The sequence below is a fragment of the Enhydra lutris genome, unplaced genomic scaffold (assembly GCF_002288905.1).
Source record: "Enhydra lutris kenyoni isolate GAN:26980312 unplaced genomic scaffold, ASM228890v2 scaffoldscaffold68, whole genome shotgun sequence".
Taxonomy (NCBI): Eukaryota; Metazoa; Chordata; class Mammalia; order Carnivora; family Mustelidae; genus Enhydra; species Enhydra lutris.
In genome coordinates, this window is record NW_019154152.1 from 11,940,314 (window position 1) to 11,956,808 (window position 16,495).

Here is a 16,495-nt window from a genome sequence, read left to right on the forward strand (position 1 = left end):
GAAGGCAGCCCTTCACATTTAGGCTACATTCTATAATGCACCCAAGAATAGCAATCCAGGAATTGTGCTCTCTCCTACAACATCTACTGTTCCCACTCCACTGGATGGATCTCTAAATATGCTATATGTCTCCATTCTAAAAAAAACAAAAACAAAACCAAAAAACCCTCCATCAACCTTCCATTTCTCTCCAGCTACCATTCCAATGCCTGCTCCCTTTCATAGCAAAACTCCTTGAAAGCACTATCTGAAATTACTGTTTTAATTCCTCTGCTCCTGGCCTCTCTCTCTCTCTTATTTTTTTTTTTATTTTTGAGAGAGAAAGAGAAAGCGCGCGCACAGGGGCAGGGGTGGGGGTGGAATGGTGGCTTGGCCAGATGCGGGGGGCGGGGGGAGAGAGAAAGAGAATCTTAAACAGGCTCCATAGTGCATGGAGCCCAATACCAAGCCCATGAGGGGCTTGATCTCATAACCCTGAGATAAGGGCCTGAGCTAAAATCAAGAGTCGGACATTTAACCAAATGTGCCACCCAGGGGCCCCACTCCTGGTTTCTCTGGATTTAATTTAAATAAAGCCATAGCCTCTAGGTCATAAAATATCTCCTTATGCCTAACCCAATAGTCAGTTCAAGCTTTGGTCCCATTATTCAATTTATCAGCAGAACTGACCTAGATTATCCTTGAAATGCTTTCTTTCCTCAGCTTCTAAGACATCACTCTTTCTTGGTCTACTCCTATCTCACTAGTCACTCTTTAGTCTCGTTTGCTGATTCCTCTTTATCTCACTGCACTGTAAATGCTAGAGTGTCCCTGAAGTTAGTCCCCAGGCCTCTCTTCTCTAACTACACTCGCACTTTAGATATGCTCATTAAGGCTCATGGCTTTAAATAATATCAATATACTAACTGGTCCTGAATTTTTATTTCCATCCCAAACATCTTTACTAACCTCCAATTGCCTATTGAACATATCCAACTTGGACATTTAGTAGGCATCTTAAAACTATCATACCCAAAACCAATTTTCTAATCTCCCTAAAATTTGTTGTTAATTGATTCCATCTCATTGATAGCTATTCAGACCTTCTAGATGCGTAAGCCAGAAGCCCTGGAGTCATCATTAATTTTTCCTTTTTCTCTCATATCCCACATTTGATCCACTCAAAAATCCTGTTCAGTAGACTTTAAAAATATAATGGAATCTGGGTACTGTCTGCAGAAGTTGGGAGATTGGGAACTGGGACCACACGGGCATTGTCTTCTGGTTTGGGAAACAGTATCTTGTGCTTGGATTATGGAAACAGCCTCCTAAACAACCTCTCTGCTTTTGCTCCTGTTTCCCTAAAGTCTATGCTCTACACAATACAGCCAATGCAGGGATGCCGGGGTGGCTCAGTGGGTTAAAGCCTCTGCCTTCAGCTCGGGTCATGATCCCAGGGTCCTGGGATCGAGCCCCGCATTGAGCCCCGAATCGAGCTCTCTGCTCAGCAGGGAGCCTGCTTCCCTCTCTCTCTCTCTCTGCCTGCCTCTCTGCCTACTTGTGATCTCTGTCTGTCAAATAAATAAATAAAATCTTAAAAAAAAAATACAACCAATGCAATGCCACCACTTCCCATGACACTGTGTTCTCCTTACTATGCTCACTTTCCTTATCACCAATACATAATGTTTAATTATTCGTATGTTTATTGTCTTGTCTCCTCTCACTAGAATGTAGGCTCCATACAGCAGAAGCTTTATTTTATTCACTCTTGCATCTTCGGCACTTAAAAAGGGTCTGGCATAGCAGGCATTCAATACATAGTTAGTGGTGGAAAGAGAGGTGGGAATGACATGGCCTAGATGTGAACCAAGACTCCCAAACTTCTGCTCTGCTGCTGACTTAAGATTGCTCTTGGTCCCAGTAATAATGCTAACAAAAAAGAAGGGTCTCTTCACTCTAATAAAGGTACCAAGCTTTGTGTATCTTAAGTCCTTTGTGTATGTCTAACATGATTTTTGCCTCAATATCTCCTGTGCTATTATTTTCTTATCTTTTTTTATGAAGATGACTCACTTTTTTTTTTTTTTTAAGATTTTATTTATTTATTTGACAGAGAGATCACAAGTAGGCAGAGAGGCAAGCAGCGGGGAAGGGTAAGCAGGCTCCCTGCTGAGCAGGGGGCCTGATGTGGGGCTCAATCCCAGGACCCTGAGATCATGACCTGAGCCGAAGGCAGAGGCTTAACCCACTGAGCCACCCAGGCACCCCAAGATGACTCACCTTTTAAATTAAAATGGCACTTTATAATTTCATACGCTAACTGAAAAACAAAGGACATGTGCCATAATAATTAAGTTGCAACTAGTAAAATTAAAAAAATGTTCATCCATATACCACCTAAAATCATTCTGGTATGTCTCCCATATAGATGTCACAGTGGAAAACAGAGAACACTTTACTAGGAAGAATCGTAATTAAGAAACGAACCAAACAATTTACTTTGACTGTGGTGGTAGTCACACAAATCTACAAATGTGATAAAACCCCACAGAATTTAATATGCACACACCCAAATGAGTGCACACACCCAAATGAATGAATTCTGAATTAGATTGGTGGATTCTATCAATGTAAGTTTCCTGGTTGTGATACTATATTACAATTATGTAAGATATTACCACTGGGAGAACTAGGTGAAGAGTGTAAGAGGGCTCTCGGTATTAGTTTTTATAATTGCATATGAATCTACAACTATTTCAAAATAAAAAGTAAAAAAAAAAAAATTTAACAAAACCATACATCTTCCCAAAGCCTAAAAATGTAAAACTGTACATCAGGAAGATTCTAGAAAATGTGGTATATACGCTCAAAATTTAAGATTAATTTATACAGTAACTGATAACAAGAAGAAAATATAGTGTCTAATAAGTAAGTGTTCATGTACTCCTGTTCTTGCTAATGAGAACGGAGAATATCCTAAGTGTAGGTAACAGGACAGCAGGGAGGATGACTGATCTCAGTCTAGTCGAGGTGTGGTAAGAACTGCAATACAACCATAGCTTGAGCTGTCCAAAGGTTAGGGAACTGAGGATAAGAAAAGGAGAAGTGGCCACAGATGAGGAGATAAAGGTATTTGGGACCAGCTTTCTTCATGGCTTTGAATACTATTTAAAAATATTTTGGGGGGGTACTTGGGTGGCTCAGTCAGTTAAGTGTCCAACTCTTGATTTCAGCTCAGGTCATGATCTCAGGGTCATGAGACTGAAAGCGAGCACGGTGTGGAGCCTGCTTAAGATTCTCTCTCTCCCTTTCCCTCTACCCCCACCCCAACTCATGCTCTCTAATAAAATTTAATAAGTAAACAAACAAAGAAGCAAACTTTTAAATTTCATCCATTGGCAAGAAGAAACACAGGTGATTTTCAAGCAGGGGAGTGACACTAGGCCCATTTTCCAAAGAAACATGGTAGTTGGTGGTACTGTAGTTAATGAAATTATGAAAGGGAGAGATCACAGGCGGAGAAGCTGCCGTTTAACATTCCTAAGACAGGATGAAATCTAGAACTTGGAGGCAGTTGACTTTTTGGTACCCAAGCTGAAGAGTTAATAAAAACATACAATCATTACTAGTTTATAGGCAATATTTAAAGACAGGAATAAGACAGATAAGATTACTTAGAACAGTCACTAGAGAGCTGAGGGAACTTTGAGAAACACTTGTATAAGAAAGGACTTGCTACAGTCCAAATGTCTGTATTCTCCCAAAATTCATCATCTGTGAAAACCTCCACAGATAATATGGTATCAGGAGGTGAGACTTTAGGGAGGTGATTAGGTCATACAGCAGATTAGTGCCCTTTTAAAAAGAGACCCCATAGAGCTCCCAAACCCCTTTCACCATTTAAGAACACGCTAGAAACTGAGAATCCTGTAACTCAGAAGAGAGACTTCCCCAGAACCCATGCTGGCATCCTGGTCTCGGACTTCCAGCCTCCAGAACAATGAGAAATTAAAAAAAAAAAAAAAAAAGTTCAAGAGAAAGTAAGGTCACAGTTGTCTAGTTTTAAGGCAAATGGGGTTGGTTTAATGTCATTAAACAGTTCATGTTTCATCAGACTGACAAGTATTTTAAAAGACTAATCACATGCTCTTTTGGTAAAAAATAAAAATTCTAATCCAGTAAAAGAAATGTAAAATACATTGATATAGAGTTTGTGAAGTATAATTCACAATGTCAACATTTTAAATGCATAAATCCTTGAACCCAGTAATCCCCCCTTTAAGAATTTATCAAAAAAAAAAAAAAAAAAAGAATTTTACCCCATAGATATACTTTCATAGTGCACAAAGATATAAATACATGCATACATGAGTTATCTACTGCAGCATTATTTGTAATAGTAATAAACTGAATAACTACCAACCAAAAAAATGGGTAACAACACTATAGTCTACCCATACTATAACACTAACACAAACATTTAAAAGAACCGGGGATCTGAACATACTGACATGAAAGGATGTCTAAACAGACTTCCTAAGTGTGTGTGTAAGGGAGGGGTGGGGGGGTGAATTATAGAAACCTATGTATACAAAAATTCCATTCTGTTTAGAAGAACAAAACTGTTTATGTTCACGTATGTGTCACACAGGAGAGATAAGGAAGAAAAGACCATATGCTTTTACCAGCACTTACCCTAAGGGAACAGCAGTGTGAATGAGAGGCCTGGGAAAGAGGATGAGGCTGCCCTTAATACTCTTTATACTCTGTGGCACATGTATTAGTTTGATAAGAATTTTTAAAATACAAATACAAATATAAATACAAAAAAAGTTAAAAGAGAAGTTTAAAATGACTAGAATTAAAATAAACTCCTAATAAACAAAAAAATTGGCAATCGCCATTCTTACCCTTGATCCTGATCGTTCTATTACCTTTTTCCACAAGGCCACCATCATCCTCTCAGCTACCTAAATTTAAAAACCTAGGGGTCGCTGGGGGTGGGGGACTCAGTCATCAAAAAAAAAAAAAAAAAACTTACCATTTGCGATGACATGGAAGGAACGAGGGGGTATTATGCTAAGCAAAATATGTCAATCAGAGAAAGCCAATTATATGATTTCACTTATGTGTGGAATTTAAGAAATAAAACAGGATCACAGGAGAAGGGCAGGAAAAATAAGGTAAGACAAAATAACCAGGGAGACAGACAAATCATAGGAGACTCTTAACTATAGGAAACAAACTGAAGGTTGCTGAGGGAAGGTTGGGGGGGGATAGGGTAACCGGTTGATAGGCATTAAGGAGGGCACATGATGTAATGAGCACTGGGTGTTACATGCAGCTGATGAATCCCTGAACTCTACTTCTGAAACTAATAATATACTGTACATTAATTAACTGAATTTAAATAAAATTAAGTTAAAATTAAAAACGATGACGACAACAAAAACCAAACCTCGGGGTCATTCTATAGTCCTTTCTCTCCCTCCCTCTACTTCATTCTTCATTCAGTAAATATTTACCAAGAGCGTTCCATGTTCCAAGAACTATTTTACATACTGAGAAAACTACATTCTAGTCTGATAGTCAAACTGTTTATAGTTTGTCTCAGAACAAATTTGACACAAAAAACAAAATTGTGCCAAATTAACTCTAAGTCCTCTAACTTCCATTTCCTAAATACGACTGAAATCTCCCCCACAACCTAATTTCTACTGCTAATTTTCATTGTTCGAATAAGAGACGATGAGAAATTAAATTCCTGCAATTTTATCCTTTCCAAATGCTTCACATCTCTCTCTCTTTTTTAAAGATTTTATTTATTTGACAGACAGAGATCACAAGTAGGCACAGAGGCAGGTGGTGGGGGGCTGGGAGAAGCAGGTTCCCCACTGAGCAGAGAGTCCAATGTGGGGCTAGGCTCAATCCCAGGACCTTGAGATCATGACCTGAGCTGAAAGCAGAGGCTTAACCCACTGAGCCACCCAGGCGCCCCTCTTCACATCTCTGTAATCTACCTTCATACTACGAAAAGTGAAGCTGAACATGTTTTCCTCTTGTGGAAATTTTTCAGTGCTTCCATTATCTTTTGAATAAGAAAAGAAACTCTGATATGCGAAGTCCTTCCCGATGCCTATGTATCCTCTCCGTCCACCTCTCCTGTCACCCTCCAACCCCTATACTTCACACCAGCCAGGCAAACTCCTAGGTTATCTAATATCCATATTTTCTCAGGCATCCATGCCTTTAAGGGGTTACTTCTCTCAGAATTCCTTTAGCCCAACCCTAGCAAACTCCTATACATTCTTTAAGACTCAGAAGCCTTTAAGCCTTTCCTCTCAGTCCTAATGCACCGCTCCACTCCTAACCCAATACCACAACTATTGATAGTAGCTATCTCCTGTTAAGTTCCATAAGGACAGGCACACACCTCACAGTCTCTCTGATCCTAAAATGTACTTAACAGCTAGCATGTAGTAGATATTTTACATCCATCTCATGAATAAAGAATGAATCAATGACTGTTTAAACAGCAGTGTGACCTTCAGTAATAAGGTGTATAACTCAAGACTTAGTTTCCTAATGTATAAAAGGACGATGACTATATATATATGTACCTCACAGGGTTGTTTTGATAATCACAAGATAACTTGAAATTCCTAACATGATGTCTGGTATTTAGTAAATATTTACTAAAAGTTGGCGTAACATACTTTTAGAAATAAGGCTGTACAAGCTATTGAGGGAGCAGAGCCTTTCTATCCTTAATTCTTTGGTAACCTTAATCCTGAATTTCAAACAAACTTAGAATATAGCCTAAATACAAACTAGAGTCCTTCTTTATTCTCAAGCTAGCAATCTTCTTCCTTGGTCTGGCTTTCTTTGTGCTAGCAATACTGAACTATTTAACATTCTTTCTCTCATTCAAGGTTTTTGCTCTACTTGTCTCTTTTGGCTACAATTTTTAACTCTTCCCTCTTTCCCTCTTAGCTTAATTTCAAAGATACTGCAAAGTCCACAAGAAAATCTCTAGTTTTGTTTAGTTTCCTGTTTTGCTCTATTAGTCTATATTGCAATTATACAAATCTATTCCTTAAAGCTCATCATGCCGCCTTCCACGTGTTCAGTCAGTCCTGATAACTGTGAGGAACTATTATAGTTTCTTCTTCATCTTTCAGTTATATAACTCTGTTAAGAATTTACCTGATGATGTCAGTCTTCACTGACAATCCAGCAACATGATTTCATATTCAGATTCCAAGCCATACACTTGAATACTGAATTCTTAATTATCCTGGTTTCTCTCTGCTTTTGTATCATGGGCATTAGTTTTAACTGCAAGCTCTGAAATCTTGTCTTTGAGTTCTGGTTCTCTTAATACTAAGGACAGTCTTGAGGATAAAAGCTAATAAACACTTTCAAATTAACTTCAAAAAAAAAAAGACATACAATCCTAAACAAAATTATAAATATTTTAGACCTATCTGTAGGTCATTGAAGACACAATTTATATTCCATTGTCATCTACCTTCTTTAAAATTTGTATGTAGAATATTGACTAGCCAATTTCTGGATACCCTGTTCTGTGTGTATGTTTATGTGTGTAAAAATTAGAATCTCTTTTCCCTAGGCTCATAAAATTCCAACTCTCCAAATTTAGAATTTCAGAATTAAAAAACATGACAGAATGCTACAATTTTGTTTCATTATTATTGCATTAATGTGTTCAGTCTGTAGGTCACTGAAGAAACAATTTGTGTTCCGTTGTCAACTACCTTCTTTAAATTCCATATGTGGTTATTAATCAATTAAACAAAACACAATTTGGCTTAATACATAAGAAAACTATTTTATACATATTATTTACATATGTTATAGAAATTAACATTTTCTGATAATTTTGAAATTCTGTCTAAAAACATAGCAAAGAAAAGCAATTGTTTAAAACACTGAAGTCTATATTATCTATAAGTGACATGGCTCTGCATGAAACCATTTTTAGAGAAAATGAGCAAGATCTATTTAATAGGTTACCTGTAATCATTCCGATCATCAGCTTTTATTCCAGGCCAATCTCTCTTCAGATACTGACTAGCCAACTTCTGGATACCCTGTTAAAATACATATATATACATATTTTATAAAATAAGTACTTTGCCATAAAAGAAGCTCTTTTCCTAAAATACATTACCTGGCAAATCTCATCTTTTCAAACGTAAATTTAATTCAGAAGGACCAATGATAAATGGTAGAACATTGAAACCTGGCTCAATATTGTCATAGTCCTCTCTTATCTCCATTTTTAGGAAAGGGTGAGTATAAGGCTGAAAAACCTGAAACTTAGTTTCTATACTTTTCACTTCACCAAACTACCTGACCGCCATAAAAACAAACTACTTCTGGAATATCACAGGGAACACATCTGTCCACCTCCCCAGAGCTCTGATTACACAGCTTAACATCTCAATTTCCCACCATTCTTCTGCTGTGGGTGTACCACATTTCTAAATCCAAACTCTCATATATCATGAAAGGTAACGATGCTTTCAGTTTGGAGCAGATACACGTTTACATGTAAAATTAATGAACATACCTTGGTGCTAGCTATTCCATATTAGTCATTTTAATTCAAGACAGATTTTAAGGATTTTTTTTCTTTTTAAATAATACCATGGCACAAATCACTTCAAATAAAGAAATCAGTTTTACAAAGAAATTCTACAAAGAAATATACACTTGTTATCCATATAAAATGAATGTGCAAAAAAACAATATTTATCTATAATAAGTATAGTAGAGATCAGGATTTGGACAGAAAAGACTATTGTATTGGCAAGTGAGGTTAAACTATTCACTCTGAACACAGAATGTACTTTTAGATGGAAACATATGTGGTCCCCTAATACCCTAACAGGGTCCAATGTACTGGATTAGAAATCATATACTTTAGGACCCTCATCTCTACATGCAACTTCAAACTGAATAAATAAAATGCTGAAATGAAGAACAGTCACATTAACAGACTGCCTACTTTAAGCAGAGACTGCCCAAGTAAAATCAATGCTGCATTCTACACATGGCACCCTTCTACTAAGGTCTACTGCCAAATCAATCTGGCATTAAATCCATTGTTGAATCAAAACCACTTTTTATTTTTTTAAATTTTTTTCAGTGTTCCAAGATTCATTGTTTATGCCCCACACCCAGTGCTCCATGCAGTATGTGCCCTCCTTAATACCCACCACCAGGCTCACCCATCTCCCCCACCGCCCTCCCCTCCAAAACCCTCAGTTTGTTTCTCAGAATCCACAGCCTTTCATGGTGCGTCTCCTCCTCCAATTTCCCCCAATTCACTTTTCCTTTCCTTCTCCTAATGTCCTCCATGTTATTCCTTAAGCTCCACAAGTAAGTGAAACCATATGATAACTGACTTTCTCTGCTTGACTTATTTCACTCAGCATAATCTCCTCCAGACCCATCCATGTTGATACAAAAGTTGGGTATTCATCCTTAATGATGGAGAATTAAAACCATTGTTGAATGCTTCTATTTATCATTATTTCAATGAACCCAAAGGGTAGCAGGAACTATAGAGAAGCTCCTTTGGATCTCCAGTTCCTCCCGAACTTCACAATAGTTTGGTTTCACTATTGCAAGGCACTGTGTATTCTGAGGACTCACACGCAACTGCATATGCACAATAGTTCCATTTACACACCTTGTACTTTGGGAAGCCCTATCACTAAGATTTTCCTGAAAATGTACAGCACTTTATCATCTTTGTACATTCTTCATACTGCTGTTTGCGTGAAATATCTTTCCATCATGCCCATTCCTACATGCTGAACTCTCACCACCCTGTCTTTAAGCTGATTTTTAAATTTCATAACACAAAATATTCAAAATCATATATAGGAAAATGTGAAAAAAATTATTTCCTAAAAAAATTCATCAAAATAGAAAAGTTTATTCTTCTTTCTGCATTTATTAGTGGGAATCGTTTTTTAAAGAGCTACCTTGGGGCATCTGGGTGGCTCAGTGGGTTAAATCCTCTGCCTTCGGCTCAGGTCATGATCTCGGGGCCTGGGATCAAGCCCCACATCAGGCTCTCTGCTCGGCAGAGGGCCTGCTTCCTCCTCTGCCTGCCTGCCCCTCTGCCTTCTGCCTACTTGTGATCTCTGTCTGTCAAATAAATAAATAAAATCTTTAAAATAAATAAATAAATAAAGAGCTACCTTTCCTGAATTATTTGGTTATCCTGAGGTACAGTTCTTAAAGGCAAGATAAATATTTGGTTGTCCAGTTTTGTCCAAAGGTGAACAATGGACTTTTAATGTAACATTATGAACTCATATCTTTTAAATAATGGGTGTGTTTCAATTTATTGCAGTCACTATTCTTTCGATTCTGTGGTAAGGCGTCCCTCCCAGCTGGCTACCACATCATGACCCCAACAGACCTTGATAGTTTCTCTGTTTTCTTCTACAGTTTCTATTCCAAATATGCAATAAGCCAGTTTTCTAATGAATTGTGATTCCTTTCAGAGAGAAACAAGATTTAGTGATCACAACTAGGCACTACCTTATCCTTCTGGTCCTTATGTCTTTTTGAAAGAGGCTTTTTCTAATCATTGCATACAAAGTAGCTCACCCTCCACCCAGTTACTCTTTCATACTACCCCAACTTATTCATAATCCTTATTATGTTGTTACTGTCTGGTTTAAATATATTTCATGTGTTTACTGATTATAAACTCCATCAAGTAGGCATCTTATCCTTTTTTTTTTTCCAGAGTATAGCAAAGAAGCTACCATTTTGTTGATCCTAATAATGTTCACTGACTGCACAAATAAATGCCACATACCTTATTCTATTTCAAATGTATAATACCCAAACTCCTTTTGTGTTTTTGCCATTCTGAGTTAGAAATCTCTAAATCAAAATTTCTCTGGTTCCTCACGCCTCAGGAGAGGAAAAAAAAAAAGTACTAGATGTCTAAGATTATAACCAGGTAGTTTTAATATAATAAATAAGTTCCTTTGTAAAATTACAGTGAAATTTGAGCATTTCCACTATCAGAAGAAAACATATGTGTGGATACTCCAAAGCGATGAAAACCAAAAGTACCAGAAATTTATTCCATACCTAGAAGGCACTGCATATTAATTTTTGTGCAGGTTCAAATAAATGAAAGGAACTCATAATACATGGACAGGAATAAGAAGTATGTAACATAAAATGGGAGGCAACACATGGTCACTACCAAATAAGTGGCAATATGTGATGTAATTCCCAGGTGAGGAAAAGATCACCTGATATTTTCTTAACAAATTACATCTAAATGATACGATAGCTGACTTATTCAGTTTAATGACTGCTAAAGTGGTTGCAGAACATTTCATACAGATCATGGGGTATATAATATGAACCTCAGATTATGAATAGGACTAAGAAGGCAGAATGACGCCACTCAACATTTATATAAAACAAATGAACTTGACAAGCATTTCAACACACTTATTTCTCTTAACTCTGTTAGGCCTTGTTATAACCACAGAGAAATTGGACATTTAAGAGGCTACATAATTTACTTAAGATCATATAACTAGTTAGGTTTGAAATAGAATCCCTATCATTCTAAATCTTTGCTTAAAAAACATCATTTTAGAGTGGATTTTATCTAATTCTTTTAAAAATTTCTGAAATTACTTTACCCTTTTTTGTGCATTGTAAGTTACAACAGCAATTTCTAGAGCCCTGAACCACAAAGTTGAACTGTATTAAACTGAATGAGCCCTTCAGAGATGAGATGAGGGATTCATGAAATAGATAAACAGTGAGATCTTTAGATGAAAGACGTTATTCAAGTTAATTCACAGAGGCAGGAATCATGACTTCTGTGTGCTCCATGCAGCTGTTCAAGATCTATTCTGTATGGATGCTCAAGAAATACTCCAAGGCCATTATAGGAAAGGTCTTAAGTAACATTTCATGTTTCTGAAAGCATTCTATACTTAAATTAACTGGTTTCCCTTTTATGTTATATTTAAAGCTATTAAAGCTATGCCTTATGAATAGAAAGTCTGTATATACAGAAAATAAAATCTATCCTAATTAAGTGGCTAAGGAAAATCTACAGCTAGAAATTTTCTGGAAAGTTTTTTTTTTTTCTTTTAATTACCTCTCCCCCACCCTATGCCACAACATTACTCCCTAACACTGGTGCACTAGACATATAATCCTTACTTATATTCATCTGAGCATCACTGACGGATCACGTAGATTTGATTTCCAATATAGTTTACTCTGCAGCAGTGGTTTCCATAAAAATGTACTATCAAGATACTCTTTGGAACATCCAATAACATCCCATTCCAACTTTTTAAAAAGCTATCAGTGTCTGATCTAAGACTTGCTTTGTTTTACCTCTCAATAACACTTGCTATATTGCTCTAACAAGTGAAGCAACACAAAGAAAGCCACTGTTCAGTAGACACTGGGAAATAAACTGATGGCTTAACCTTTTGCCCATTTACCACAGCAAGCTGAGCAAGAGTATGCTCCACGGCTCATACAGATTATTCCGTACCTGTCCCATCCTCTTAACATACAGAGAAAATAATATTTAAATTTTACTAAGGGTTTGCCATTAAGTGGCTCTTCAAAGTTACAGGACACCATGTTATTTATTTTTTAAAAGGTTTTTATTTATTCATTTGGGAGAGAGAGTGCATGAATGGGAGGAGGGGTAGAGGGGGAGGGATAAGCAGACTCCACACTGCCCACACCCCTTAATCCCCTGCCAAAACAGGCTGTCCTGCATGGGGCTGGATCTCAGGACCCCGAAGTCAGACATTTAATAACCAACTGAGCCACCCAGGTGCCCCACACACCATGTTATTTATATACTATAAACCTTTTTGTTGTGAAATTCCCAAGATTATGGAAATGACTTTTAAAAATTAACAAGTCCATTGCACAAGCTGGACAGTTCTCAAACTGATATAAATTATATAATCATTGTCTTTATTATTCTTAAATTACTTTAATAGTAATGGAGAACTTCACTTTTACCCTTAAGGAAAGTTTTGAAATATTTTTCATTGTTTTCCACGGTACATAACTGCAGTTAGCATTAAATTAATCAGTATATTATTTTAAAGTACGTAATAAACATTAATATAACATCATGTAATATATTAAACATTAAATACATATTTCTAGCTTTTTCCTTTTATCACAAATAAAGATTAATTTTGTTTAAATTAATTACATAAGAGAAAACAAGATCTGGGGCGCCTGGGTGGCTCAGTGGGTTAAGCCTCTGCCTTCGGCTCAGGTCATGATCTCAGGGTCCTGGGATCGAGCCCGGCATTGGGCTCTCTGCTCCGCAGGGAACCTGCTTCCTTTTCTCTCTCTGCCTGCCTCTCTGTCTACTTGTGATCTCTCTCTGTGTCAAATAAATAAATAAAATCTTAAAAAAAAAAAAGAAAAAACAAGATCTTTTTTTAAAGATTATATTTATTTATCTGAGACAGAGAGAGAGCACGAGCAGAGGAGAAGGGCAGAGTGAGAGGGAGAAGCAGAATACCCACTGAACAGGAAGCCCAATGCAGGGCTCGATCCTAGGACCCTGGGATCATGACCTGAGCTGAAGGCAGACGCTTAACCAACTGAGCCACCCAGGTGCCCCAAGAAAAAACAAGATCTAATGATTTTAAATGACTTATTCTATCTCATTTAAGAACCAAACAATTAAAAAAAAAGCCCATGAAATTTAATATTCATTCATGATTGAAAACTCTCTAGAAACTAGAAGCAGAAGGACCATTCTTTAACCTAAATAGGTGTACATGAAAAACCTACAGCTAACATACTTCTAATGGAGAGTGAATGTTTTCCTCCTAGGATTGGGAAGAAGGAAAGAATGTTCTCTCTCACCAGTCCTTTTCAAAGAAGGTTCCACCTAGTACAGTAAAGAAAAAAAGAAAAGGGATACAGATAGGAAAGAAATAAAATCATTTTTATTCACAGATGATGTGACTATGTGTATAGAAAACTATAAAGAATCTATCAAAACAAACACAAAAAGCCCCTTCTGGAAGTAATAATTGAGTTTATCAAGGCTGTAAGTGACAAGGACAACATAGAGAACGGGACTGTTTTCCTACATACCTGTAACAAACATTTAAAGTTTGAAATTAAAAAAAAAAATTGTATAGTAACATTGAGTAAAACATGATGTGCTTAGGTATAAATCTAACAAAATGTGTGCAGGAACTGTATATGGAAAATTCCAAAATACTGATGAAAGAAATCAAAGAAAATCTAAATTAATGTACAGATATCTGATGTTAATGGGTTGGAAGACTTCATATTGTTAAGATGTCAATTGTTCCCAATATGATCTATACAAATGAAATCCAAATGAAAATTCCAGAGAGCTTTTTCGTAGATATAAACAGCCTGACTTTAAAATATATATGGAAACGTAAAGGTACTAGAGTCACCAAAACTGAGAAATAAGTTCTGAGAAGTAAAGTAAAGTAAATTCTGAGAAGTAAGAACAAAGTCAGAAGACCCCTATCACCTACATTCAAAGCTACTCAAGTATAATGTTACAGTAATCAGGACAGCGTGGTACTGGCCAAAGAATAGACACATAGATTAATGGAACAGAAAAGAACCCAGAAATAGACCTACACAAATAAATAGATTTTTCCCAAAGGTACAAAGAAAATTAGATGGAGAAAGAACCATATCAACAAATGGTGCTGAATAACTAGATGACCATGTGCAAAAACCTGAACATTAGCACATACCTCACAACTTACAAAAAATTAACTCAAATGGTTCACAGACCTAAATATAAAGTACAAAACTATAAAACATGTAGAACACAAAGAAAATCTCTTTGATCTTTGGCAAAGAGTTTTAACATATAACACCTAAAGCAAGACATATTAAAGAAAAAAAATGATGAACTGGATTTCATCTGAAGTCTTTAAATGACACTGTTAAGAGAATAATAAATGAGCTGCAGACTAAAAAAAAAAAAAATCTGCAAATCATATATCTGGTAAATGACTTGTATCCAGAAGATGTAAAGAGCATTTAAAACTCAACAATAAGAAAAAGAAACCAAGTGAATTTTTAAAATGAACAAAAGATCTGAACAGACACTTCATCAGTAAGATATAAGAATGGTAAAGAAGTGTATGAAAAATGCTAAGTATCTCTTGTCATTATGGAAATGCAGATTAAAACTACAAGATACACTACATACCTATTAGAATAGCTAAAATTTTTAAAACTACAGTATCAAATGTTAATAAGGATGCAGAATAACAGGATACTCCTTCACTGTTGATAAGAATGCACAATGGTACATCCTCTTTGAAAGACAGTTTGGAAATTTCTTAAAAGGTTAAACACAGACTTCCCATCTGACTCCTAGATATTTAGCCAACCAATAAGAAAATGCATGTTCACATGAAACCCTGCACAGAAATGTTTCTAGCAGCTTTATTCATGAAAGTGGAAGCAACAAAGATATCCTTCAATAGATGAATGGTTAAACAAACTACGGTACATCTTACTATGCAATACCATTCAGTAATAAAGACTATTCATTCATACAATTACACAAACTATTAATTTAGATAAATCTTAAATGCATATTTTACTAGTGTGTAACTCTTTGATTTGGCTTTTAAAAGAAGCTTCTTTCAAAAAAAAAAAAAGCTTAAGGATAAAAAAAAGCTTCTTTTAAAAGCCAAATCAAGGAGTTACACATTGGCAAAATTTAAAAAATTTTTTTAATTTTTAAAAAATTTAATACACACACACACACACACATATATATATATATATACATACACACATATAGGTTAGTCTCTGGTCCTGCCTCCTGAAACCGAGCTCATAAAACTAGGAATTTCTGGAGTGATAGCAGTGTCTTTTGTTACAGTCAGGTGACTCTAGGTGGCCTCCTGGATGGGGGCTGGTTACCAGAAAAACCAAGCCATGTTCTTGGAATTTTCTGGCTCAGTTCCCATTCCCCAGAGAGGAGAAAGGGGCTGGAAATGGAGTAAATAATCAATAATGCCTATGCGATAAAGCCTCCATAAAAATTCCAACAGTACAGGGTTTGGAGAGCTTCTGGTATGAAGGTATTAGGAAACTGATGTACCCAGAGAGGGCAAAGAAGCCCCACACTCCTTCCCATATACTTCATCCTATGCATGTCTTCCAGCTTGCAGTTTCTGAGTTATATTCCCACTTAGAAGACTATTGCAAGATAGGATTCTGGGAAGATGGTGGAATACAGCAGAAATCTGTCTTCCAACCCAGACAACAGACTCAATGGCAGAATCTGTCTCATAAAACTATTCTGGAACTCTGAAGTCTTTTCTTTTTTTAAATTAAATTTAATTTCATTTGCATTCTATTAATTAACATACAGTGTATTATTAGTTTCAGAGGTAGGGTTCAGTAATTCATCAGTTGT

At 36.4% G+C, this 16,495-nt stretch overlaps 1 protein-coding gene across 1 annotated transcript in view; it reads right to left on the reverse strand.

Moving 5' to 3' along the window:
- LOC111159602 (FCH and double SH3 domains 2) overlaps positions 1–16,495 on the reverse strand; it is a 284,659-nt gene that overhangs the window by 144,094 nt on the left and 124,070 nt on the right. The window contains exon 4 of the mRNA XM_022522140.1: positions 8,020–8,096. Coding sequence (XP_022377848.1) covers positions 8,020–8,096 — 77 coding nt within the window. The remainder of the gene's footprint in view (positions 1–8,019; positions 8,097–16,495) is intronic.